The following is a 27,761-nucleotide window of genomic DNA, read 5'->3' on the forward strand; positions in this document are numbered from 1 at the left end:
TGATGCGCCACCTCTTTATTTAGCCTCAGACATGCGTCCACAGATGTTTGACCTTTAACTCGTTTCGGGAAGTTGAGGTGTGAGACGTTGCTTGACCCCGCCCCCCCATAATGATTTCATAGGGAGGTTGCCATGCAGAGGCTTGTCCAGCATTCAGACACGTCACAGGGGGGGGGGGGCACACGGGGAGGTGAGCATCTGAAACCCAAGCATTTCACGTGCACAGCAAACGTGTTTCACATCAACACAAGCAGGAAGCGTGTTTCCATCCTGAACGAGAACAGGTGAACACAGGTGAACACAGGTAACCCCCCACTGTGGCTCAGCTGATGGAGTGACTGGAAACCCGATCTGGAGCGCCGATGGATGACCTCATAGCCACTGGATGACAGCGATAGCAGAAAGCTTATCTTCTTCATGAGATATGACAGGAGCTCCGAGGTTCAGAGGTTTACTGATGATACGATGCTGATTCTGACTCGTTAGCATCCGTTTTTAATCCCAAAAGCCCAGAGATCAACACCCATGCGGGTCACAGGCGACTTCAGGACACCGAATGGAACCAGGAGAAGGGAGGATGACGTTCCACGGGGACAGGGGGGCGTTAGTCCTCAAAGTGGGCGGTGCTGTCGTTTAGCAGAACGTGCCAGCGCTCGATCTTCTTGTCTTTGTTCTTCAGGCATTCGTACCAGTGCTTCAAGCACTCGCCTTTGGCCTGGATGCCCAGCTGACACCCCCCTGCAGCACAGAGACAGCCAGACAGGGAGAACGCCATTAAGCATCTTCAAGCGCCGTCAAACCTCTGCCATCAACACTCTCAGCTCCTTCTGGTCATTTCTGCTCCTTTTTACTAAGTATTAACGCTCCTGTGGTTGCTGAAAATGTGAAAAAAAACTTTTAAGTCTCAATAAAAAGTTATGCTTTTTGACAGCCAAGAGTTCCAGCAAACCTTTGTGGAAGAAAATTGTTCAAACTTGTAACCCGGCTCCAGTCGTTGTGACTTTAAACATATTTCTCTCCATGTTACCCATCAGCCCCTTTGTTGTGAACCTCTAGACTTCCTCCAGACTGTTTGGGCCTGGGGGAACTGTGAGCTCACAGGTTAGCTTTACTTTGACACCTGCTGTGGTTTGGATCCGTCTGAACCACTGAGTCAGAAGTGGATCCAGAAGAACCCGTCCCCAAACTAACTCACCAATGAAATCGTTGGATTTTCCCATGTCGTAATCCCAGACTGAGATGTCAAGAGTTTTCTTGGCGAGGTCGGCGTGCTTTATTTCGTAACTGAACTCCTGAAAAACAGTGGCAAAACCGTTTCTGACAACATCAGTGTGAAATCTGCGGTGGCCGTGGTTACCAAAGAGGGCGGACTGACCTCGCTGAACTCTGGGTTGAGGGTCTTCTTCTTTATCTGGGTTTTGTTCTTTGCCTTCTTTCCCATATCTGGTTTCAGACATCTGCATCATGAGGGGAGCAAGAACATAGTTCCAGAAGTAATCCCATACAATGTGTTACTTTAGGGCGGCTGTGGTGCAGCGGTAGGGCAGTCGACCTCCGATCAGAAGATTGCAGGTTCGATTCATGCATGTGTGGAAGTATCCCTGGGCGAGACCCTGAACTGAAGGTTGGCGCCAGTGTTCAGCAGCAGAGCCTCCATGTGTGTGTGAATGTAAAGCGCCATACAAGTACACACCATTTACCATTTATGCTTCAGTCACATGACGTACGGGGGGCCGGCCCTGTAAACGTGCTGTGAGTTTTTGGGTTGGGTCCGTGGAGGGTCACAGGGAGGAGCGGCTGCATCTTAAGGGGTTTCTCGCAGGCTTGTACGACCACCTCAAGAAACCTCATACGAATGGAACGAACCATTGTTGTGTGTTTGGTGAGTACATCCTGAAAGTATTTGTAAGGATGACGGAAGTTACACACAGCTATGGCGTACAGGTGATGCTGTCATACGGCGTCACCTGTTCGCCACACTCTGGTCCTTGGTGAGGTACGAGTACTGGCTCCTTACTGACAAACGCTGCACACACGGGGCGTGCACGTGAACCGTACGCGCCCGTGGAGCGTCCAGACAAGCTCCCCCTCACCAGTTGTCTAAGCGTTCACTATGACCTGTCGCCAGCAGAATGAAGGTAGAAAAACATGAACATTTTCTCTCTACGGGTTCACTGACCTCCATATTTCCTGCGGATGAGCAATTTTAATCTGATTTTCAGTCAATTTCAAAGTAAAATAGAGACAAACATTTTTGATGTGAGTGTATTCACATCAACTGTTGTGTATCTGCAGTCTCCCACTTTCTTGTTTTTCTTTTTCTGACGTTTTTTTGTTGTTTAATACAAACTAAAGGTTCTCATGACTCTGATCCTCATGTATTCATAACTGCTGCTGTGTTTTCCTGAATGTCTTTGGGTTCAGGAACAGCTCAGGTCTGCCAGGTTCCAAGAACAGAGTTCTCACATTTTGACGAACGGATCCGAGTATCCGTTGGAGTCCATGGCAGCCAGGTGAGCACAGCGGACCACGCCCACCACCAGACGGCCCTGCTGGCTGTTGTAGGTCAGTGAGATGAGGATGCGACCCCTCTCCTCGGAGTCTTCGCCCTCTTTCAGCTGCAGGGAAACAAACCACAGTCACCGCAGACGGATGATGAGGCATGAAACCGCTGCACTGTCCGGATGAAAACGACACGCTTGGTTTTCCTACAACCGTCACTTTATGGCGTTCAGCTGTCATTTTCTAACGGAGTCAGAACATCTGAGTGAGATGAACCTCCCCGCTCACAGCTATTGGTCCAAACGTTTTGATAAAAAAAAAAAATCAATTCTGGAGTTGAAGTAATTCATCAGAATAAAAGGTTTTCGGGTTTACCTTCAACTAAACCCAGAGATATTTAAGAAATAGTGTTGAAGATTTCAACATTATCGAAAGAACTGAAACCTGCATGAGCTGCGTGCAGAATGTCAAAATAAAAGCACGTAGTAAAAGCTTTTAACAGGTCCACAGATTTTCTTTACGTTCTCCTGCCAGTAGGTGGTGCTGTGGTTACTTCAGCTCATTTTCCACTTGACTTATTATAACTTATGAGAAAATTTACCAGAAATGGAGCAGCAGCTGCTTTGCAGCTTGGAATCTTTTAGTCTATCTTATTTTAAATAAGTTAAAGCGAATTAAGATCCCTGTCTATCACACCTTCAAGTCTCATGGATGGAATTAGGAGCCACATCTGTGTCAGAAGTGTTTTTTTTAACATACATAAGCGACAGCGGCCAAAATAGACATGAAGAAGGAATGAAATGTCACAACAAAAACTGCAAAAAGACAAGAACAAAAAAAGCTAAATGGGACTAAAAAAGATCTGACTCAGCAGTTTGTGGTGTGGAATCTAAAGCATTAAAAAAAATTACATTTTATCTTACTTTAGAGCATTTCCTTTTACAAAGTGTCAGTTTGAACCTTGCATATCTTACATCGTCCTCATAGAGCGCCATGCCGCGAATCGATCCTCCAGCCGTCTTCTTCACCTGTAAATAAGATCAACTTCATCACTTTCATGATCATAAAACAGCCGTCAGGCGTCTTTGCCTAAAAGAAAAACCGCATTAAAGGAATGGAACTAAATGCATATGAATTGGTTGACTTCTCTGAATGAGCAATAAATAAATTAGCGAAGAAGAATTGATTTATTATGATATAGTTTCCAGCATTTTAACGCGTAGATTACCTTCTGGCTGGGGTTAGGCTAGAAGAGCAAACGTATGGGTTATTCTAATGTTGGCAGGTAACCAGCTACATGCTAAGATTAGCATACAACAACTAGCATCGAGCCTCAGTCACATGACCCGTATGGGTTCTGGTTTTTTTTCATCCATAAAAATGTTTAGTACTTGTAATAAAACAAATTGTTCATCAGTAAGAATAAGAGTGAAAAGCTGCTGATTGGTTGATAAATAGAGAAGACTTGGACTTGTAACTCGGGTTTTGATTGTAGATCAATGCGTGTGACTGTATGAGCGCGAGCAAAACCTTTGTCGGTCGGACAGTTTCTCTCTACAGATACGAAAGCCTTTTCCAAACACACAAAACTCTTATTACGAGTACAAAGCCTTTTTATGCGCTGACAATACTTCATACAGGAGCCACAAAAGGCTTCATATAGTGCAGTGTCCTGGATTTGAATGGAATTCCAGTTCATGTTAAACTTCTTTCTAAAACCCCAAACATGACGTCATCCATTTGCAGCAGTAAAAAAACGTAATAAATCTGAACATTTTACGGAAAAAACATTTATGAATCCACTGTATTAATGTGGATTATTTATTAAAAAAAGAAACGTCATTTCCATTGTGAATGTATTATTTTTGCACCGCTGACCCATTTATGGCCTTTTTCAATGACAGATCGTTCAAACGCAATGCATTATGGTCTATAATTCCCACCCTAGTGATGACCGATATGCACTGGTTTTCGCAGCAAAGACTTTTGGGAAATTTTCAGGGCACTGGATTTTGGGATACTCCAAAAAAAAAAAAAAAAGGCAAACTCCCCGTATAGCGCACTAATCAGGAAGTAGGGAATTCTGACGCAGCCTAACATTTGTTGTAGTAAGCTAACATTAGCGCATTAGCTAATTAGCTTATTGACTGAAAAAGACAAAAGAGCAGTTAGCTTAGCTCTGGCCTACTGGGATCACTCTCTCTAAGCAAACGTTGAAGTTCTTCTTCTGGTTGAAGTGCAGTTTTTTCAGGGCCACTCGGGTTTCTCCGATGAATTCGTTGTGTCCAAACTTGTCTTCGTCGCTCACCGAGAGCCTGAGGACAGAGGGCCGACGCCGTCAGGCACCTTACGGCAAACCACGGGGAGCGCGTCAAGCTAGCTGAGGTTACCGCAGCGTTTTGCGCGCCATGTCTTCATCGGTGATGCCGTGGTAGACGAGGGTCTCGTTCCACGCCGGATTCAAGGTGTTCTTCAGAGTCTTGGTGCGAAGCTTGGTGGACTGCAGACAAAACAAAGAGACGGTTCTCCAGGAAAAAAGGACAGACCTTCCAATCTTCAGAGGTGTTCTCTGAGTCCTTAAATCTACAGTTTTTTTTACCTTACTGGCTCCAGGTAACAGGTGCAGCTTAACGTAGGGATCAGCGAGTCCATTGGAGTCCATGGGCTTCAAACCCTGACAACAAAAAGCAGATGAGGCCTCCTTTAAACAGGGACTGTGTTTGAAACGGGGTCTCCTCCCTGCTGGTTTGGTCTTTTTAGATTTTCCGTTCAGGTTGTGTCCTGTTTGTGTTAACATTTTGTGTTTTGGTTCTGCTTTCGTTACTCGTTTGAAGTCATTTGTCTTTAGTTTACTTGTTTCGTCTTTTCTGAGCGATCTAAGTCTTGTCTTCTCTAATCCTGCAGTCGTTCTTCTCTCAGCTCATCAGGTTGTTTTCTCGCCTAAATTCATTTTGTCTCCTTTATTTCCATCCCGTCCTCCCCCATTGTCTTTCAAACTTCCTGTTTTAGTTTGGGATGTTTGTCCAATCGTCTTACGTCGTGTCCTGTTGTCTTTTCTTTCGCTCTTGCCATCGTGTTACCTTTTCTGTCCTGAAGCTGAAGTTTAGGTTTCCTCTTTCTTCCTAAATCTCACATGATTTGTTCCATGTTTATCAGTGTTTTGCCAAGTTTATCTCCGTTTTTTCTTGTTTTATTTCATAAATGTGTTTTTTTCTCATTCTTGGTCCTCCTGTGTTGTCCTATCAGCTTTTCTCAACGTCTTCCTTCTGGTTTTCCCTCATTTCCGTTGATCTCGTCACATCTTCTGAACTGTGAATAATCCATGTGGATTCTGCGTCTTTGTGTTGTCCGGTCTAACCCCGCCCTGGATTACCTTAGCTTTGATGATGCAGCAGTGGAGGGCGTGGCCTTCCTGCTCGTAGAGCAAACTGAACTCCAGAGATCCCAGCGTGGCTGCAGGAACACGACAGAAGACATGAAACACCTGAAGACGCACGAGAAGCTCCACAGAGAACAACGTAAAGGTTCAGAAGCCATCAGGTACAAATTGGCGTTGATGACAATCGTTTCCCTGGAGGCTTCAGGTTTTAACATTCTTGTTGCCTTATGGTTCCACCTGCAGCTCCACAAGGATCACTCTCACCTTCATAAAGCCGGACTCAACGACTCCATGTTTGGCTGGTTGGCATGGCAACGATAAACCGTTGCTAATGGAATATTTCAGAGTACGTTGAACGAAATAGTGTTGAGAAAAACTGCAGTGAGACTCCAGGATACTAGTCTCAGAGGTTTTTCTGCTTTAAAGAATTAGTGGTTTCGACCCCCACCAGTCCTGCTCCTGACGCCTCATTCAGTCCCGTTTCTTGTGGCTTTGAACCCACAACCTCCCAGACAATCTGCTCAGCTGACGGGTCTTACTGGAGTCATCGGAGTCGTAGTCGTTCTCTTCTCCTGCTGGTTCTGCTGCAGGCCTCGGGGGCGTGGCGCTGCTGACAGGTGGATGAAGGGGCGGAGTCACTGTGGCGGCAGAGAGGTGAGATGAAACGGAGGCGGGTGGTTGTTTTTCCTCCACGGCTGGATGGGCCGTTTGCTCCGCCTCCGGACCTGGGGGGTGTTGGAGCAGCAGCTGTGAGGGTCTGCGGGGGTTTTGTTGTTAGAAAGAGCAGTGTGACTTCACCTGAGGTGGGGGCGGCCTGCGGGGGTTCGGGCGGCGCCACGCGGCGCTCCGTCTTCACTCCAGCTGCCTGACCGGAATGAATCTCAGCGCAGCCGTCAGCTGGCGCTCCTGCTGGCCGCTCCGCCCCGAGCTCTGAACAGACAAACCAGATGAACGGCGTCACAGAACCATCATCCTCCTCCTCTCCATCCATAATCCTGGGAGCTCCCCCCTCTTCCCGACATCCTCCTCCTCTCAAACATCTAAAGGACCTGCTCCTCTGATGGATGGATTCAGTCCTGATCCATCCTCATCAACTTCATCTCTGCTGTCTTTAGATTAAAAAGAACAACCTATAGGTTGTTTCAGGTTTGGAGTCAAAATTGTCTTTCTCAGAGGTCAGAGGTCAGATATGTGAGTTTTGTTTTCATGATAAACGTCTGTCAAGTTTTGCCAGTCAAAGTCAAACTTCCTAATTGCACTTGAATGGAGTTTTAAATTTTCGGATTCAATTAATTATGTGGCTAATTAATTCACTTTGAATTGATCGATTACACATCTATAAATATAATTATTAAAAGTCATTAGGTGATAAAAATATCAACTTAACTATTAAACTGTTTACATCTATAGTCGGCACAGTTTCACTTTTGATGTTTTTTCCGCTTTCATTTGGAGTTTTTATGCTTCAAATCTTAAAACGGCATCAGTCAGACGGCCCAGCGGGGGCTCGGCTGAGAGAAGACCGTGATGACACCCGACGTTCATGTGGATCAGCGTCTCCACCGTTTCAAAACAGAAACAGTCAGTGCTTTCCGTCCTCCAGGCCATCACTCCATCCACTGTTTTCCAAAGTAAAAGAGACAAATGTAGCTTAAGGAATCTGGAACCGAGGAAATTCAAGTCTGGAGCATTTCACGTAAACGCGCTGCAGTTCGAACAAGAAACCTTATTTCATCCAAGGTCCAAACCGTTTGGAACATTTCTACGGCCTCATCTCAGACTCTACAGGCCTCAGGTTAACGCCGGACTTCTTATAAAAACATGGAAAGACAACAAAGTGCTTTGAAAAGACAAAAGCTTATTTCAAAATCAAGTCATTTGAATGTAGATTTTATGATTTTTGTTTTCATTATTTGGGGAACTTTTGATGATAATATTTAACAGAAGAATAATACTTTTATTCGGTTGAATGGGACATTAAGGAACAGGACTTCTACTGTTTGGAGGTCATTTGTCTCGGTTCTACGGAGCTCCGTGTCTCAGTCTTCTGTTTTTCTCTCTTTTTAGAGAGACCGGACTCGACAAACCCGGACTCGTGAGCAAAATCGCAGTCAGAAAGAAAAGAGGTTCTCCGGTCCAAGTCGAGGCTCGAGTCTTCAAACATATTTTCTCATCAAACTTCTTTTAGAAACCGTCAGCGTCTGGACTCCAAAGAGAGCGTTTCTGTTTACAGCGTTTCTGTTTACAGCTTTTCTGCGGCGACCTGCAGATGAAAAACAAGAAGAAACGACCTTCACAAGTCTCTAGTCAGCCTTCGAGTCTCTGCATGTGAGACCAAAGCCTGGAATCTGAAGTCCTGGGGCCTCATTTCTATAACTTTGCGTAGGATTTGGTCAGAAGTGGCGTACGGATGAAACATAGGACGTGCGTACGCACAGAAATATTCGGATTTATAAAACCGTGCGCACGCACATCCTACGCATCTTTCCCTTAATAAATCACAACCAATTCTAAATGCAGCGCAGCTTTTGCGGCTTCATGACACGCCCATATTTGTCCATAAATAGTCCGTGAAACGCCCACAAATGAATATTCATGGATGGCGAAACCATGGCAACACAGAGAGGAAAACAAAAAAACGTAACTTCACTCAATGTGAAGTAGAAGTTATCGTTGGCGAGGTGGAAAAGAGGAGAAAAATGTTGTTTGGGGCCCAGTGTGGGCATTACTAATGCCAAAAAGGCACTTGAGTGGCAAACGGTGGCAGACGCCGTAAATGCTGTAGCCTCACAACCTCGGACCGTGGCCGAAATAAAAAAGAAATGAAAGAAATGGTCGGACATCAAAGTCGAGGCAAAAAAACGTCTAGCGCTGCATCGCCAGAGTGTGTCTGCCACGGGGGGGGGACACCGGAGCTGACCCCTCTTGATGAGAGACAAGCGGCAAGAATTGGGGAATCCCTTAAGTGGGGTGGTGACTGAGGCGCAGGGGGACGCCGACGCGCCAGATGCACCGGGTGACACCCCCCCAAAAGCTCCAACAGGACGGCTGGAGGAAGTCAGAACCGGCTCATCAGCCAGTCGTCCTCATTTGCCAGCAAGTCTTCTTGCTGTCTAAAGATGCGTTCACTCCGTATTCTTCCATTTGCCACATCTTCTAAGAGCGCAAGATCAGCCATTGTGCGTCATTACGCATTGTGATGGGGCATTTTATGTCCATCTATTTAATTACATCTGACAAGCTACAGATGTCGGTAATAATCCATGTGGAAATGGGAAATTGATCAGCAAATGTAATTTCTTGTTGCTTTCTGAATGGTTGAGACATACGCCATACATTGTTTTATCAAAAATAAAACAAACTAAAGGCATATGCATGAATACCATAATTCTGTAGCTTATGAAGAAATGTTTTAATATGAAAACAACTTTCCCCAGTGGACAATTAATGCGTCTGTCCGTCCGTCCGAACGCCCGCACCTATATCTGCTCCTCCAGACGGACACATTGACGGGAATGTCAGTTTTGTACATTATTTCGTTCTGTTAACTATATTATTTATGAGGATGAATTGCACAACATGCCAATATTGCAGAACATATTTCACTTTTCTTTTTGCAAATATGTGTTCATTTGAATTTCTGTTGTAATTTTCGTTTGATTTTTTTGTTTGTTTCACTGCTGATGGATCAAACGGGTGTTGGTGTAGCTGTTAATTGTCAGACTTGCTTTGTGAAGTCTTCTTGTTATTTATGAGAGGCAGTATTGTCATTTTCATTTCACGTGTTTCTTCCATCTGCCGACGGTGTCGCTGTTTCTCATTTCACCCGTTTTTGTGCGTATGCCTGGGTCAGAGCTTGAAGGACCGCACATTTTCCCGTCAAGTTTGCTTTTTATAAATCTCAACTATTGCGTAGAGAGTGGCGTACGCCTTCTTTTGTGCGTACGCAACCTTTATAAATGAGGCCCCAGATCTGTGGCTCTTCCTGAACTTTCCGTCAGTCCGTGCTGCTTCCAAAGCTGACGTGAGGATTTGCCGTCTGTGAACTCGTCGTTTCACTGTAGATCATTTTTGATTGAGACTAAAATAAATCAGTTGAAAGTTGTTTCCTGTTGGTTTCATGGAAAACAAAGGCAGACGTGGAAAGTTACCGGGTCCCTGACGGCGCCTTCTCGCGTCCTCTGATGCTTTCTGGCGTCCTGGACCGGAGCTGCTTCCTGTGCCGGACTGTGCCGGTCCGGACAGAGGCAGGGGGGCAGGCAGATGGTGCTGCTGGTTCCCCTTGAAGAACCAAGCTCCTGAACGTTTCTGCATCTGCAGGGAAACAGAACCATCCAAGAACCTGAAGGAGAAACAATTCGGAATCTGTGTCCAACAGGAACCACAGGAGCTCGTTCTGCGTCACTGACTGCGTCTTTGAGCGAAAATCGGACCCCCGCCACATGCGCGAAAAGTCACCAAAATCTGCACACACCTAGGACCCGGCGAAAATGAATTCTCAGCAAAGTAAAAGAGACCCCACCCATGACGATGACATCACAGCGAGCAATAACGTAAAAAAAAATGAAAGGGTCGAAAAACGTGTGTGGATTAAAAAAAGTCACAAATTAGTAACGAAACCAAAACCCACGTGTCGGTAGTATGCCAAGGAAGTTTTGAAACCATTATGGGATGGCAACACGACCTACGGTTTGGCGGCCATTTTGTGGCGAACTCTGAGAATTGCAGGTTTTCGTGTTTTCCGACAATATGGGAAAACGACATTTTTGTCTGTGCGATTTTCACAAAATTGCACACACATGCCGCCAGCCCGCGTCTACAAACACCACAAAAGTTTCGCTGACCTTTGACCTTGGAAAGAGGCCGCCATCTTGAATTGTCAAAAAACATAACTAGCATAGTTAGCATAACTAGCATCTCAAGTAATACGTTTTCCCGAGTCAGTTGATAATGCTGATCGCAATGCTAGCACTTTTAGCCACGTGCAGCTCAGTTAGCCTCACAGCAGAAGAAGGGGGGGTCAGATGCACATAGTGGCTGCCCAGCAAGCATGTAGAGAAGAAATTAAGAATAAAAACTGCATTTCTAAGTATTTCTTAATTCAAATTGTTGTAAATCAGAGCAGATTAGAAAGGGCACAGACGTCCTGCTCCGCTCCATTCTGATCATCCACCTGCAGACAGATAGGCTGGGGGTGTGAGGGGCTGTAGGCTAGCAGGAGCGAGTGTAAACAAAGGAATGCTGGGACATAAGCAGAGGCTTACTTCCGCTCCAACAGTCCCATCAATTTCTGATGTAGTCCTGCGGCTCTGCAGAGACTATGTCCCAGAAAACGATATCCTCAGATAGATGTTTGTTTGTTCACCTTTTAGCACCTCCCCTCCAGGGTGGCCTCAGCCAATCAGCTTCCACAGATCCACACAGGTGGTCTGTCAGAGATTTTCACGCCGGTCCCCCTGTCTGACTGACACAATCCTCACTTGTTGCTCTTTTCCTCGTCTGGATAGTTGAGAGGTTTTGCTGAAAAGAGGTTTTCTGGACCAACGGGCCGTGAAATTTAGAAGGGATTTCATCTGGAAAAATCAATGTCAAAAGCTGCAGCTCTGGAGGCGGAGTCAGGACGTGAGGCCACAGCTCCTCCTCCTTCCTCCGCTCACCTCCTGCTGCTCTTTGCAGATCTGGCACAGCCACGTGGGAGACGGCCTGCTGTTGATCCAGATCCCACATTTACTGCAGATGTGCTGCGGAGAAGCAAACGCACACAAAACGACACAAGTGAGACACACACACACAGAGTTTCGGAGCCTCTTTTTTCTTTACAGTTCAGATTCACTCCATGTTGTTCTGTTCAGCAAAAATGTCGTCATGCGTGAAACCTGGAAACCCAGGGAGCATCTGAGCGTGCTCACACATGGCGCTCTGCCCGACACCATCAGATCCCTGCTGGAAGCAAGAGCTCTGCTGAAACGGCCAAAGAGACGGAACGAAGCCTCAGATTTAGGAAGAAAATGTTTAGAGATCCTGTCGACTCAGGCTCGTCCCAGAGATGCTGAGCAGCTGAAAGGTTTAAGCAAACATTTATAGAAATGAGGGAAAATGATGTGGAAAATTCAATTAAACACCCACTCTGATGGAAATCCTGTTTGTGGTGTTTTTAACGTGTTATACATATATTTACAAAAATAAGATGAAAATTGCATTGCTGAGTATTTCTTCATGCAAAGCAGATGAAACTGGGACTATGTTGTGGTTAAAAACGGTGATGGGCGGGGCCACAAGATCCCAGCTCCGCCCATTTCTGATCATCCACCTGCAGACCAACAGATCCATGAAGGTCTTTGTTTTTCTGGTCTGAGCTGGAATCTGGATCAGAAATGGACGGATCTGATGTTGCTGCTGTTTTTGTTGCACCGCTAATGTTAGGGTGGGGGTGTGAGGGGCTGTAAGCTAGCAGGAGAGCGTGGAAACAAAGAGATGATGGGGGGTTTACTCCACGCCAACAGTCCCGCCCAAAACTCAGAGGGGAATTTCTATCAAAGTCCTGTCGCTCTGCAGAAACTATGTCCTGGAAAACGACTCAGGTTTTGCTAAAAACAGCATCATCATCATCATCATCATCATCACTGCTAAAGACCACTGGGAAGGCTTTGAACATGGAACAGAAGATGATCGGAGCAGGAATCTCTGTGTGCTGGAGGTAAAAGTTTTACTCAACTTTGTTCTCAAGTAGGAACTCTTCCTGAAAAGGAAATTATTTTTGAAATTTCTCTGGAGAAAGTTGACAAAAAACCAAATCATTTCTGACTTTGTTGGATGAAACTTCAGATCCAACGGAGGCAAATTCAAAATGACATTGGATTATTTGAATGTAAATTAAACCCGATTACTGAAAGAAGATTTTCCCAAATCAACATCCCCCTCCCCTCTGCGACGGTGGCAGCCTCATATTTCATTCAGACGGTCCTTTTCTTTCATTTATGCTAAATGCTGCTCGTTTACAGACGTGCTGCTGGTGTCATTAGGAGCCGATGGCGTGTTCATCAGTGACGATGCTGTTATCTGCTGGGTTCAATCGGTCTCTTTGGTCAAAACCTACTTTTTTACACTGCGCACACATGACCGCCGTCACGCCCTGCAGCCCGAAGGACGCCGCGCAGAGCAGGCAGTGGGAGTGTCCGTCCCCGCACGCCGTCTTCTTGATGGTGTCCAGGCGACTGGAGAGGCGCCTGCGGACATGATGAGCAGAGCGTCAGCAGGTCCGAGTCCGGTCACCACGGAGCTGCTGGAAGGACTCCGGCTCACTGGATCCTCTGCTGCTCCATGGCCTCCATCGTGGCGGCCCGGGCCAGGACGCCGTTGATGATCTCCTTCTCCTCATCCGTTAGCTCCTCCCCCAGCGTGCTGCCACCTGAGGTCATTGTGTGTCCCTTCCTGTCGAGCACAAAAACACAAACGCATGAAAAGAGGCAGACTGGGATGGCTGGACACTCTCCCTCCTTCTTTTTACATCCCATCATCCATTTTAGAAGAACATAAAGACTCACCTGAGCACAGGTGTTAGCTCACCTTTACACTAATAGTTTGAGTGATTGAATGAAATATTTCACATTAGTTGGTTTGAATGCATAAGTATGCGTGTGTGAACACTATCTGTATTGTGTACATGTTGACATGTGAACATTTTTGCAGCTAACAGGTGTGTTGATAACATTTGGCCCCGCCCCTTCTAGATTTGTATTACATATTAACCTCACTGTAATCAGTATAACCATCCAGAAACTTGTTGCTTTATGCTGCTTCATGGTTTTACCCCCCCCCCCCCCCCCCCCCCCCCAACATGCCTCTCTCTTCTTCCCTTCTTTCCTTTCCTCCTCCGGTCCAACACCAAAGATTTTCAAATATGATTAAAATGAATAAAGTTTGGCCTCAATTCCAAAAGGGGTTTATTCAGACATACCTTTGGTTTGTCTGAAGATTAATAACCCCTCTTGTTAAAGTAAAATATGTCCAACACAAGAGGCCTTCAGCTCTCATCTGTCTGCCCAGCTGTTGGACAGGACAGGTTAAAAAAAAAAAAGAAAGAAAGAAAGAAGAGGCAAACGACAAAAAAACGTGAAAGATGAAGACGGGAGCACGGCCAGAGTTCAAAGGTCATCTTTCTTCTCCTGAAATTATGTTTTTTTAATCAGTGCAAACATTTCATTTCAGATTTTATGAGTAAAAACAAAAAAATTTGTTAACCTTATAATAACATAAACTTAAATTAACTTTTTTTAAACAGAATCATAAACAGATCCATACCTATACACTTTTCCCCCCTAAATGACTGTTTTGAAGAGCAGAACTAAAATAAAAGTAAGGGTCTATCAACACGTTTTGGATTATTCACTAATAAACTTCCAAATATAATTCATGTGAACAGAGAAATGAGGGATTGTGGTTTTGATCAGAGAAAAGGAATCTGTTCCTCTCGTTTGGCCCCTGAGGGCCAAACGAGAGGAACGAGTGGCTTCACAGCGGTTTATGACACAGTTCAGCCAATCGCAATCAAGAAATCGTAGCTCTCAGAAAGTGCTGGGGCCACGTGTTATTGATAATAAGACAGGAGCTGGTGAGCCAGTAGAAACTTGAACAACCTGGTAAAAAAAAGGTTTAATAAAGAAGAAACCAGAAATGATGAGACAAATGTCAAACAAAAACAAGGAAACATGTGGAAATGGGCGTGGCTACATGAACAAATGCCACACAAGAAGTCATGAAAGTGTCACTAAACGCTTCGGCGCCCTTCGCCCCTCATTTGCCTGAACGACGGCGTTCTGACCCGGAAGCTCGTAAATGTCCGCCTCCACTGTCGCTGCAGACAATGTGGCAACCTGACAGACGGACGTCTTTAGGACTACGGCAGCCTGGAGGTGTTTGGACTGAGGCGGCGGTCGGAGAGGAGGCGTTCAGAAACACAAACTCACTCTGTCACTGTAAGTCACATCACTGCAGCCGCAGCCTGGAAGATTAGCATGAAGGCATCAACCATTAAAGCAGGAGGGGGGGTTTCTGGCTGTGAGACGGACGCTCCTGCACCCAGAAGGACGGTGGAACCAGCATCCATCCATGTCCTCCAGAACCAACAGACATATACGGAACCGTGGAAACGTTCTACTGAAGGAGGAGAAGCTTCAAAAATGACCAAAATCCCACAGACGTCTATAGAGACAGAAACAGCTGTTAGTCCGTCGTTCTATTGGTCAGAAGAACCGTTCTGGATCTGATAGTGACACATCTTCCTGATAATCATCTTTGTTTTCATATTTATCTGTATTTCAAGTTATTCAAGTTCTAAACTGACCAATCAGACGCCTTAAAAAAAGTAGGTGGAGCCTGCTGGACTCATGCCAGCGCTCAATGTGTTTGACAGGTTTTGTGAAGCCGGCTTTGTAGTGGTAGGGGTGCGCCCTTCCAACAAGCTCACCAGTGATTGGCGAGAGTGGTTGCCATGGAAACGTCGACTGACTGACTCGGACCGCCCGCTGCTCACCGATGACTTCTGGCTCCAACATGGCGTCATACGTGAAAGAATGGCAGCTGCGTCGGCTTGGAGGCGGATGTAAAGCGATTTCTATGGACGACGTCACGCTCAGTCCAGGTCTCTGATACAGTCAACGGTCTAACTCCACTTCATCCCTTTCAGGGTCACAGGATCCACAGGCTTTTTGCACGTATGACATGTCGGTCTTTAACTTTTAGATCACGCATACGATACACGTATCACGTTTAAACGACGTCATTGACGCATGAATCCCTCATGACTCGCATAGAAACGGCGCAATAATCACACGGTTCATGTTCCTCGTTGGTTTCCGTGTTTTTGCCTGATCATTCCTACTTCTTCTGTGGTTTTAGCCTCGTTCCTTCCTGATACATCAGTGAATATTTCACGTCAAGACCACAACTTTTCTCCCTTTTTCCACGTAGATTCACGTCTGACCAGTCTGCACAAAATGTACGTAGTGGTTCTGCGGCACGGCCTTAATGAAGGATCATCAAGAAAACCCAGACGAGGAGAGCGTGCAGCTCCACAGCCGGGGTTTGAACCATGTCACATGATGTATTTGACTCTTTATTCTAATCCCATTGAAAAGGACTTTTCTTTCTGCATGAGGAGCAGCAAGCAACAGTTCCCGGTGAATCTGTTGTGCTCGTTGTTGTGCTCGTTGTTGTGCTCGTTGTTGTGCTTGTTGTTGTGCTCGTTGTTGTGCTCGTTGTGCTCGTTGTTGTGCTCGTCTGCCTCCTCCGGCCTCTAGACTGCAGCTGCACTAAAATAAGACTCTGCTTTCCAAGACCTTTGCTAACCTGCTATTAACATTGATGCAAATTGACGTGCAGATAAACAGACGCACTCTTTCCCGTGGTCATATCCCACACACACACACACACACACACACACACACGTGTGCACGGCCGCACCGTGCAGGCAGAGCAGCGCCCTGTCACATGCCGTCAGCGGTGCAGAGAAAAGCATCACAAATTGACGTGAAGTAAAAGAAAACTGAAGCATCTCGGATCTGTGGGCCTTCCAGGAGCTGCAGGGCTCTTAGTGCGACACACAAGAGACAGCACAAGTTATTCATATCGGAACGCACACGCACACCGGATGAGTGACTGTTTAAGTGCAGCTGGGGGGGAAACGGGGCGTGTTACGTCATCCTCCAGTGTTTCCTGTGACGCTGCGAGGCTTCCCGGATCCACCAAGGCCTCACGCGTGTCGCTCCGCATGTTTGGAGGGAAAACACGACTTCCCTCCTTAAAAACAGACATTTCCATGAGGCGTTATCCACTTAAATATGAATGTATCGTCAGAGAAAGATGTAAAACGGGTAAATGTGAATGATCTGCATCTTTGGCTGCTCGCCGTTCGTCACAACTTTGTTTTGGCAAAAAACAGAAGTTTGGACAGAAACTGAGAAAATGTAAGATCTCCAGAGTTTTGCTGATATTCATTTTCCTTTTTAAACAAAGTAAACTTTTGAGAATAAAACGTGTATTTTATGCCTCAGAGGCCAATCTTATGCTGTTCTGCTGTGAGAATGAAACAACTTTCTTAATCCTCCACGTTTCAAGCAAACCTGCCAAAATAAAAGCACCTGGAGGATTCGACTGTAGCTCCAGACAAAGTAAACAAATTTATTATAATATCATTTAAGGAGCAGTCATGGCATTTTGATCAAAATATCATTTTCATTGGTAAAGATGCTTTCAATTGAAGTTTAAAAAGAATAAATCTGATAAAAAAGAATCACACAAATTCAATTGTAACATCTGTGAGGCACCACTAACACAGTCTGCTGCTGGGATGTCCCAGAGCAACAGCCTCCATGAAGGTGACGCCCATAGTACTGTACGTGTCTGTCGTGTTTCGGGGTCAATAATTAATATCAGATCAGAAATTGTGTCTCCAAAGTGATTTCTACACCTTCCTGCGTCTGACTGCAGCAGCAGTTGAGGCTGAACCCCTTTTTCCCCCCAAACTAATGGATTCTACATACTTAAGGAGCGGCGGCCATCGTTTTACACACAGCCACAGTTCCATTAGTCTTTCACCGCTGACTTCTGCAGCTCCAAAAAATCACGATACTTTTTTCTAGAAATGTCTGGCAGTTATTTCATTTAAATGAAGGGAGAGTTTTCCTTCTCCTTCTGATTAAAAAAGGGCTTGAAAACTAAACAGACCGGATGGACGTTCAGAGGAAGGAGAAAGACCGTTTTAGAGAAGATCCTCAGTGCTTCAGATCATTTCCAGAACCTTCTCCAAACCCTCCTTCATGAACCGGACCTTCTGCTCATCATCCCTCTCCTCTCCTCTCCTCCACCTTCCCAGCAGCTGTCACCTCTCAAGCCGTCATCTCCTCATCCTCATCCTCATCCTCAGCCGTCCCTCCTCTTCTGCACGGAGAACAGGGTGGAGAGGAAGAGGCTTATGGAGCTTAGTGTGGCAGAAACGACTCACTTTATCCCCGGCTGATGGAGATCCCTCCAATGCAACATAAACACACACATGCCCCGTTTCTGGGGCTGTGGGGTTAAGCTGCTCCTCAAATCCCATCACAGGAGGCTGAGAGCTCCAGCATCACGACGTTTCAACCAACCCTCCTCCTCTCTGAGGGGGGTGGGAACAGAAACAGGTTCAGACGAGGAGCCGGTCCGGGCATGAAGGACAAAGGAGCTTGGAGGTTTTCTCCAGAAACGACAAAACTATTGAGGATTTCTGACGGCACTAAAGTCTCACTCCCATCTTCCTCTCATCTGTTCTCAAAGCTTTGAATTCGGTTGATGCCGCTTTTAGACAAATCTGAAAAACCTGTGTGCTTTTCTGGGACGTCGTCTCTGCAGAGCAGCAGGAGTTCAGTAGAAATTCACCTCTGAGTTGTGGGCGGGGTCGTTGTGGTGGAGCAACCCCGCCCCCCCTTCCTGTTCCCATTGGAGAGCGCGTTTTTTTTTTTCAAACTGCTCTGGATTCACGACGATTTGAATAAAGAAAGACTCAAAAAAGCAGTTTTAAGCTGCATTTTCTTTTTCATTAATGACCTCCATCATCAGAAAAAAGGCCACAAAAAGCAGCAGGGGGGGGGGGGGTCCTACATGTAAAGACTGATTTGGGGTACAAACTGTGAAACTATGGAATCCATTCATGTTAAAAAATAAATAAGAAAAAAAAAGCTTGTTTTGTTATTGATATAAATATAAAAATTCACATTAATGGTTTAATTATTTTTGGTTAAACGGTCCGGGTGAATACTCGACTCTGATTGGCTGCTGGGTGTGCGTTTAAAAAGTGATAACCACACGTCTAAAAAAGTAGTTCCGGTCAGATATCATAAATGTTCTGTATCACTGCGCTGGCTTCTTTAAAACAAACTTTATCTTCATCATCTGGACAAAAACAAGCAGTAAGAGGAGAACTTTTTGTCTGATCTGATGCTTTATTTAACACATCGTGATCATCAGCATAGATATATCACTTTCCTTTGTCGAGGTTGTTATGTGGAGCGGCGCGTTGTCACGGTAACAAGCGGCCGCTCCACGTAACGAATAGTCCGCTTTTTGTGAAGAAAGTGATCCAAACTGAAAAAATGACGAGAATAAAGTCCTAAAAACTGGTGGAACATTTATTTCTTCTGTTGGGGATGATTGTCTAAGCAGGTTCATGGCCTTCAAAGTGTGCATTATCACCACTAACGCACTTCAGTGTTATTAGTGGTGATAATGCACACTTCCTCAGCCATTAACCCTCACTTAACACAAGCTAAGTTAACTGTCTGAAGTCCCCATGTCGTGTACATTTTTGAATATTTCCTTCAGCCTGGATGTCAAAGGTGAGCTCAGGTGTAAAGATACTTTACTCTATTTCCTGATGTTTTGATGCAAAACGAAAAATCTAGAATCAAATCTGAAAATAAAAAAAAGGAGAAAGGAACCATCAGAGGACGGCGTTTGATCCATGGCGGCTTTTCCTCCCACCGTTTCCCTGCAGATGATTTAGGTCATGATGCAGGTGATGGAGGTGTCGTGTTTCTGCAGCTGTTTCTGCTACACAAACACACATCTGTGTCCCCCCTCCCAGCCCCCCAGCCCCCATGCCATTCCTGGCTGTGAGGCATTCAAGTGTGCCTGTAACGCGGCGGGTTTGTGCGGCCGTGAGGAGGGAGCTGACAGCAGCGCAGCTGCAGATCTGACGCCGGAAACTGGGTTCCTGCAGAACCGCTGAACGTTCTGGAGGATGACATCCCTGCGTGAAGCAGCAGCACGGAGAAACGGGCCAGTCGTTTGGTCCGAACAGAGCCGAGGTCAGGCGGATTTTCCCCATAAGACGAGGAAAACGTGCAGCGTTGGGTTTTCTCAGCGCGTTGTTTCATCACAAAAAGAGGCTTTCAGGGAATGAAGTCGTCAGTGCTGTGGCCTCAGAAAGCACAAAAACCCTCAGTAAGAAGGATTTCTCCTGACTTCAGCAGGCGCTTGTTGAGCTGCATTATCCACTTCAGTCAGCCCCCCAGCGGCCTCTGAACCCCCACCACCACCATCCGCCAAGCACAAACAGCAGTCGATGCAGCGGGGGGGGGTGACATGAGGAATTCATCAGGGCTCTACCAGAGCCTGGGAAACAGAGACGGGATCAATACATCGAGCTGAGGCTCTAGATGATGAACGGAATCAAAAACAGAGTTCTGCTGTTGCAAACCGATCCTCCAACATGGAACACGTCCTTCATCTCCTCCTCTTCATCTTCAACTGCAGCATTTTTACTGCTGGCTGAGACGAGACGAGAGAGACGAGTCGATCTCTGTCCAGCAGGCACACACTCTGATACAGACGTAAAGATGGACGGAGGTGAATGGATGGATGATAGATGGATGAATGGATGATAGATGGATGAATGGATAGACTTCATGTTTCCACTACCTAAAAATAGACCTAAGCGCCAAATGTCCTTCCGAAACTGGAAACAAATTGACTCAACTTCTATGGCTACAGAACCAGCAACCATCCGGACCTCAAAACTGCTGATGAACTGGTAGAACATTACAATGCATCCCTGAGCAGTGTCTTCAACCTTCATGCCGCTATCAGAACACGTGAAGTCAGGTTTGAACGCTCTGCTCCTTGGTACACACCAGCACTACACCAGATGAAAACAGCTGGTCGTGCTCTGGAACGCCATTTTAGAAAATCTGGACTTACTGTTCACAAAGCGCCTACATGGACCATCAAAAAGCCTACTGCCAGGCCCTGAAGGATGTAGAACGTCCAGTCAAATCTACAAAAACTCTGGAAATTCAAAGCAGCTCTTTTCCACTGTTAGCCATTTTCTGAAACCCAGACTGTCTTCACAAATTAAAGCTGTGTAATGCCTTTATGGACTTTTTTAGATCCAAGGTTATTAACATCCGCTCCCCCCTGTGTTTCTCTGTCCCAGACTCATTGTCTGAAAGCTCACCTCCCTTCCTATCCTTCACTGTGGTTTCAAAAACCCACATTGAGAAAACTCTGGGAGGAATGAATTCATCCACTTGCCCCTTGGATCCCCTCCTGACAGCTCTTGTCAAGTCTGTTTTGCCTACTGTGAGCCCAACTATCACTGAGCTTGTAAATATCTCTCTGGCTACATCCCACCCTCCTTAAAAACTGCTGTCATCCGTGCTACTCTAGAGAAACCCTCTCTGGACTCAGAAGTGCTCGCCAACTAAAGGCCTATTTCCAACCTCCCTTTTCTGTCAAAGGTACTGGAGAAGGTAGTCGCTTCACAGCTGCAAAACCATCTAAAGCAAGACAACCATTTTGAAAAGTTCCAGTCCAGAGATGAAGGCGTGGATGAACAGCAACTTCCTACAGCTAAACAGCAGCAAAACAGAGGCACTCCTTGTTGGCCCCCCCAGCAGATAAATTCCTCCTCAATATCCCAATTCACTTTCGACAGTCAGATCATCACCGTTTCCTCCTCAGTCACCAACCTAGGAGTACAGTTCGACCCTCAGCTAAACTTTAACAACCGCATAAAGGATCTATGCAAGACCTGATTCCATAAAAAACTTCAGTACATCCAACACAGAATCCTAAAAGGGGTGAGGAAATATGAGCACATCCCCCCCATCCTGAAATCGCTGCACTGTCTTCCTGTTTCATCATCACCTGCAAATGCATGACCGGTCAGGCACCACCGTACCTCCAGGAACTCCTCATTCCCCAGAAACAAACCCGTAGCCTCCGTTCATCAGGCAGCGTCCTTCTTCAGCCCCCCCCCCCCCCCCCCCCCCCCCACCAGGCTCCACATGATGGGAGACATTTTGTTCTGCTGCACCAAGACTTTGGAACTCCATCCTGTTCATCTCAGAACTTCACAGACCCTGGACTCTTTTAAAGCTCTTTCTATTTTAAAAAAAGCCTATGATTGCTAAATGTTTTTATTTTTTGCTTTTTAAGTGCTACTTTTATATTTTTTTTTAGTTTTAAGCTACTTTCGTAGTAAAATGTGCACTTTTCATTTTTTTAAATTTAAATTTCATTCACTCATCTTCTTAACCATTTATTCCCTTTCAGGGTCACGGGGTTGCCGGAGCCTATCCCGGCCACTTGGGCGTAGGCAAGGGATGCCCTGGACAGGTCGCCAGTCTGTCGCAGGGTAGAATATCCTCAATCACACATCCATTCACACCTATGGACAATCTAGAGTTGCCAATCAACCTATGTAGCATGTTTTTGGACAGTGGGAGGAAGCCAGAGATCCCGGAGAAAACCCACGCATACACGGGGAGAACATGCAAACTCCACACAGAAAGGTCCCCATTGAAGTAAGTTTTTTTATGTCCCCCAGCCGGGACTTGAACCGGGGGCTTTCTTGCTGTGAGGCAAGACCGCTAACCACTGCACAACTGTACAGCCCAAAAAAAAAGAAAAGTGCATTATAAATAAAATCTATTATTATTATTACTATTATGGATGCTTAGATGGATAGACAGATTAATGGGTGGATTGATAGTTGGTCAAAGAAAACTTAAGTTTTTGTGTCTTCTACATGTTCCTGTCTTCTACGTGTTCCTGTCCTCTACGTGTTCCTGTTTTCTACGTGTTCCTGTCCTCTACGTGTTCTTGTCTTCTACGTTATTTCTGTCTTCTACGTGTTCCTGTCCTCTACGTGTTCTTGTCTTCTACATGTTCCTGTCTTCTACGTGTTCCTGTCTTCTATGTGTTCCTGTCTTCTACGTGTTCCTGTCTTCTACGTGTTCCTGTCCTCTACATGTTCCTGTCTTCTACGTGTTCCTGTCTTATACATGTTCCTGTCTTCTACGTGTTCCTGTCTCCTACATGTTCCTGTTTTCTACGTGTTCCTGTCCTCTACGTGTTCTTGTCTTCTACATGTTCCTGTCTTCTACGTGTTCCTGTCTCCTACATGTTCCTGTTTTCTACGTGTTCCTGTCCTCTACGTGTTCTTGTCTTCTACATGTTCCTGTCCTCTACGTGTTCCTGTCTTCTACGTGTTCCTGTCTCCTACATGTTCCTGTCTTCTACGTGTTCCTGTCTTATACATGTTCCTGTCTTCTACGTGTTCCTGTCTCCTACATGTTCCTGTTTTCTACGTGTTCCTGTCCTCTACGTGTTCTTGTCTTCTACATGTTCCTGTCTTCTACGTGTTCCTGTCTCCTACATGTTCCTGTTTTCTACGTGTTCCTGTCCTCTACGTGTTCTTGTCTTCTACATGTTCCTGTCCTCTACGTGTTCCTGTCTTCTACGTGTTCCTGTCTCCTACATGTTCCTGTTTTCTACGTGTTCCTGTCCTCTACGTGTTCTTGTCTTCTACATGTTCCTGTCTTCTACGTGTTCCTGTCTTCTACGTGTTCCTGTCTTCTACGTGTTCCTGTCCTCTACATGTTCCTGTCTTCTACGTGTTCCTGTCTTATACATGTTCCTGTCTTCTACGTGTTCCTGTCTCCTACATGTTCCTGTTTTCTACGTGTTCCTGTCCTCTACGTGTTCTTGTCTTCTACATGTTCCTGTCTTCTACGTGTTCCTGTCTTCTACATGTTCCTGTCTTCTACGTGTTCCTGTCTCCTACATGTTCCTATTTTCTACGTGTTCCTGTCCTCTACGTGTTCCTGTCTTCTACGTGTTCCTGTCTCCTACATGTTCCTGTTTTCTACGTGTTCCTGTCCTCTACGTGTTCTTGTCTTCTACGTGTTCCTGTCTTCTACGTGTTCCTGTCTTCTACATGTTCTTGTCTTCTACATATTCCTGTCTTCTACATGTTCCTGTCTTCTACGTGTTCCTGTTTTCTACGTGTTCCTGTCTTCTACGTGTTCCTGTCTTCTACATGTTCTTGTCTTCTACGTTATTTCTGTCTTCTACGTGTTCCTGTCCTCTACGTGTTCCTGTCTTCTACGTGTTCCTGTCTCCTACATGTTCCTGTTTTCTACGTGTTCCTGTCCTCTACGTGTTCTTGTCTTCTACATGTTCCTGTCTTCTACGTGTTCCTGTCTTCTACGTGTTCCTGTCTTCTACGTGTTCCTGTCTTCTACGTGTTCCTGTCCTCTACATGTTCCTGTCTTCTACGTGTTCCTGTCTTATACATGTTCCTGTCTTCTACGTGTTCCTGTCTCCTACATGTTCCTGTTTTCTACGTGTTCCCGTCCTCTACGTGTTCTTGTCTTCTACATGTTCCTGTCTTCTACGTGTTCCTGTCTTCTACATGTTCCTGTCTTCTACGTGTTCCTGTCTCCTACATGTTCCTGTTTTCTACGTGTTCCTGTCCTCTACGTGTTCCTGTCTTCTACGTGTTCCTGTCTCCTACATGTTCCTGTCTTCTACGTGTTCCTGTCCTCTACGTGTTCCTGTCTTCTACGTGTTCCTGTCTCCTACATGTTCCTGTTTTCTACGTGTTCCTGTCCTCTACGTGTTCTTGTCTTCTACATGTTCCTGTCTTCTACGTGTTCCTGTCTTCTACGTGTTCCTGTCTTCTACGTGTTCCTGTCCTCTACATGTTCCTGTTTTCTACGTGTTCCTGTCCTCTACATGTTCTTGTCTTCTACGTTATTTCTGTCTTCTACGTGTTCCTGTCCTCTACGTGTTCCTGTCTTCTACGTGTTCCTGTCTCCTACATGTTCCTGTTTTCTACGTGTTCCTGTCCTCTACGTGTTCTTGTCTTCTACATGTTCCTGTCTTCTACGTGTTCCTGTCTTCTACATGTTCCTGCCTTCTACATGTTCCTGTTTTCTACGTGTTCCTGTTTTCTACGTGTTCCTGTCTTCTACGTGTTCCTGTTTTCTACGTGTTCCTGTCTTCTACATGTTCCTGTCTTCTACGTGTTCCTGTCCTCTACGTGTTCTTGTCTTCTACGTGTTCCTGTCTCCTACATGTTCCTGTCTTCTACGTGTTCCTGTCCTCTACGTGTTCTTGTCTTCTACATGTTCCTGTCTTCTACGTGTTCCTGTCTTCTACGTGTTCCTGTCTTCTACGTGTTCCTGTCCTCTACATGTTCCTGTCTTCTACGTGTTCCTGTCTCCTACATGTTCCTGTTTTCTACGTGTTCCTGTCCTCTACGTGTTCTTGTCTTCTACGTTATTTCTGTCTTCTACGTGTTCCTGTCCTCTACGTGTTCCTGTCTTCTACGTGTTCCTGTCTCCTACATGTTCCTGTTTTCTACGTGTTCCTGTCCTCTATGTGTTCTTGTCTTCTACATGTTCCTGTCTTCTACGTGTTCCTGTCTTCTACGTGTTCCTGTCTTCTACGTGTTCCTGTCCTCTACATGTTCCTGTCTTCTACGTGTTCCTGTCTTATACATGTTCCTGTCTTCTACGTGTTCCTGTCTCCTACATGTTCCTGTTTTCTACGTGTTCCTGTCCTCTACGTGTTTTTGTCTTCTAAATGTTCCTGTCTTCTACGTGTTCCTGTCTTCTACATGTTCCTGCCTTCTACATGTTCCTGTTTTCTACGTGTTCCTGTTTTCTACGTGTTCCTGTCTTCTACATGTTCCTGTCTTCTACGTGTTCCTGTTTTCTACGTGTTCCTGTCTTCTACGTGTTCCTGTCTTCTACATGTTCTTGTCTTCTACGTTATTTCTGTCCTCTACGTGTTCCTGTCTTCTACGTGTTCCTGTCTCCTACATGTTCCTGTTTTCTACGTGTTCCTGTCCTCTACGTGTTCTTGTCTTCTACATGTTCCTGTCTTCTACGTGTTCCTGTCTTCTACGTGTTCCTGTCTACTAGCTGGCACAGCTGCTTGGATTTTTGGTGGATGAAAGTTCAATATTTATATTTTTAGAGATCTGCATCTTTTTTTTCTTGTTCTTATAGATTTTGCAGTCGATGTATTTACAAACCAGAAAAGCAGCGATTTTAATTTAAAAGACAAAATAGTTCAGAGGTATGAAATAATTACAAAGACTTTGATTAAGTATTTCTTCTTTTTGCCTCAAAAATGTTCATTTTTTCAAAATAAGAGCATGATTAAAAGCAAAAGGCTGTAAAAACCAAATTTAAATTTCAAAACCAAAACAAATGTTTGAATAAAAAGGTTAAAAAATGATGATTCTTTGTGGAAAATAGGGATGATTGGTAATTTATGGAATTCAAATGATGAGTTAAAAGCGTCTTTGTCTGTGACCAGGAGCAGCTGTGAGGTCTTACCTGCAGCGCGGGGACAGGTGTGCGTTGGTTCTCCTGCTTCAGAGTGATGGAGCGCTCCGTCAGCATCCATCCAGCAGCCTCCTCTCCTCCGCTCTCGCTCAGCATCCTCCGTGCTCTCTGTAGTAAGAGCATGGCTCCGCCCCCTCCATGCCCCCCCAGCCTGTCCGCTCTCATCTCGTCAGCACAAACACAAAATGGTGATGCCACAGTTGTTGGAAAAGTCGATTACAAAAGGCTTTTAGCTCGTTCAATCGCATTTTTCTGATGTTTTTGCACGTTGGATTAAAAAAACTTTAAGAGGTTTTCCTTCACGGAGTATTTTTGACAACAGGAAACCCTTTAAAAGCTGTGATCTGAGGTAGAACCAGCTTGTTGGAGCTCAGAGCTGCTTACTGCAACCTCACAATGCAGAGAAAAGAACGCTCCACAAACACAAAGTTCACTCATTTCAACAAAAATGGCAAAAGCAGCAGATAGTGATGAACTGCTTCTCTGAATGAGATGCCAGATGCTGTAGTTCAATTTGGCCACTAGATGTCACTGTTTTTGTTCCTATTTTAATTGTCAAATCTTTCAACGTTTGTTTTTTGGGAGAAATTGTAGGTATATAATCCACATTGTATAAGATGCCATGCACTCACGTTTAGTTTTTCTTTCAGAATGCTGAAATACCTTTCATTGGTCTAAAGAAGCATTCTACCTTTGTCCTACCTGAGCTCTGCTTCCACCAGGCTGGAGCTCCTTCCTAAAGAAACGTTGTGCAACAACAAGCCATGTGGTAAAAACGGTGAACCTGAGACGATCAGTCCTCCTGAAGGGAGGAGAAACCCGTTTTATGTTCTGATGCTGGACTCAGATGTCAGGGAGACATCTGTGGTGGGTCAAACGGCCCACGGGGAGGGGGCGGTACAGAGCACAGCAGCAACCCGGCTATGGGCGAGCCTGACTTCAGAACATAAGCAGGTTCTGGTGGACCATCAATTGGACTTTAAAGGCGGAAGCCTAAAACGTGCATTTACATAGACTTTTTTATTGGAAGTGGTGGCTTGAACGCACGGTCTTGCACCCGGTGTGAAGAGTTTCAGGCTGTGAAAGTATTTAACAGATCTGGAGATAATTCCTGCACTTCATTAAGTTTATTTTTTTTATCTGCAGAGCTTCAACCAAAACCCGGACTAAAATTCAGATTATTCCCACACTTGAGGAGCTTCTATCACTTCTCCTTTATTCTTCATATCCAGCAGCTCCACTGTTGCTCTTGGATGCCCCCTGCAGGCGGTTTCCATGTGCAACACAAATCCAGCTGAGCAGTTTTCCAGAATGTGTTGTTCTGGTGACCTCCAGGATGTTTTCCAGAGCAGGGGCTGGAGCCAAGCAGCCAGACTCTGTGACACGCGCAGGACGCCAGGCCATCGCTCCACGTGCTCTGCTGCATCACCGCTGCATCACTGCTGCATCACTGCATCACCGCTGCATCACCGTTACATCAATGCATCACCGCTGCCTCACTGCAGCATCACTGCTGCATCACTGCTGCATCACCGCTGCATCACTGCTGCATCACTGATGCATCACTGCATCACCGCTGCATCACTGCATCACCGCTGCATCACTGCTGCATCACCGCTGCATCACTGCTGCATCACCGCTGCATCAATGCATCACCGCTGCATCACCGCTGCATCACTTCTGCATCACTGCATCACCACTGCATC

At 45.6% G+C, this 27,761-nt stretch overlaps 1 protein-coding gene across 1 annotated transcript; it reads right to left on the reverse strand.

Annotated features, from left to right (window-relative positions):
• LOC101156594 (rabphilin-3A) lies at positions 1 to 27,542 on the reverse strand. Its single transcript, XM_023961007.1, has 16 exons — positions 26,047 to 27,542; positions 13,184 to 13,312; positions 12,978 to 13,107; positions 11,539 to 11,622; positions 10,033 to 10,195; positions 6,680 to 6,811; positions 6,421 to 6,606; positions 5,876 to 5,955; positions 5,102 to 5,176; positions 4,893 to 5,002; positions 4,691 to 4,817; positions 3,477 to 3,530; positions 2,467 to 2,618; positions 1,376 to 1,457; positions 1,196 to 1,292; positions 1 to 738 (listed from the first exon to the last, which is right to left on the reverse strand). Exons 2-16 carry the CDS (start codon positions 13,297 to 13,299, stop codon positions 605 to 607), a joined length of 1,722 nt encoding a protein of 573 aa, XP_023816775.1. The 5' UTR covers positions 13,300 to 13,312; positions 26,047 to 27,542; the 3' UTR covers positions 1 to 604.
• Between the last annotated feature and the right edge of the window lie 219 nt (positions 27,543 to 27,761).

The sequence above is a fragment of the Oryzias latipes genome, chromosome 12, assembly GCF_002234675.1.
Source record: "Oryzias latipes chromosome 12, ASM223467v1".
NCBI lineage: Eukaryota > Metazoa > Chordata > Actinopteri > Beloniformes > Adrianichthyidae > Oryzias > Oryzias latipes.

Bases quoted from the DNA above. Each gene is read 5' to 3' on its own strand.
- LOC101156594 (XM_023961007.1), bottom strand. From the start codon at position 13,299: ATGACCTCAGGTGGCAGCACGCTGGGGGAGGAGCTAACGGATGAGGAG. The intron at 11,623-12,977 runs GTAGGTTTTGAC...GCTTCTCCGCAG, and splicing joins TGTGTGCGCAGTGTAAAAAA to CACATCTGCAGTAAATGTGG. The intron at 4,818-4,892 runs GTAACCTCAGCT...CTCTGTCCTCAG, and splicing joins ATGGCGCGCAAAACGCTGCG to GCTCTCGGTGAGCGACGAAG.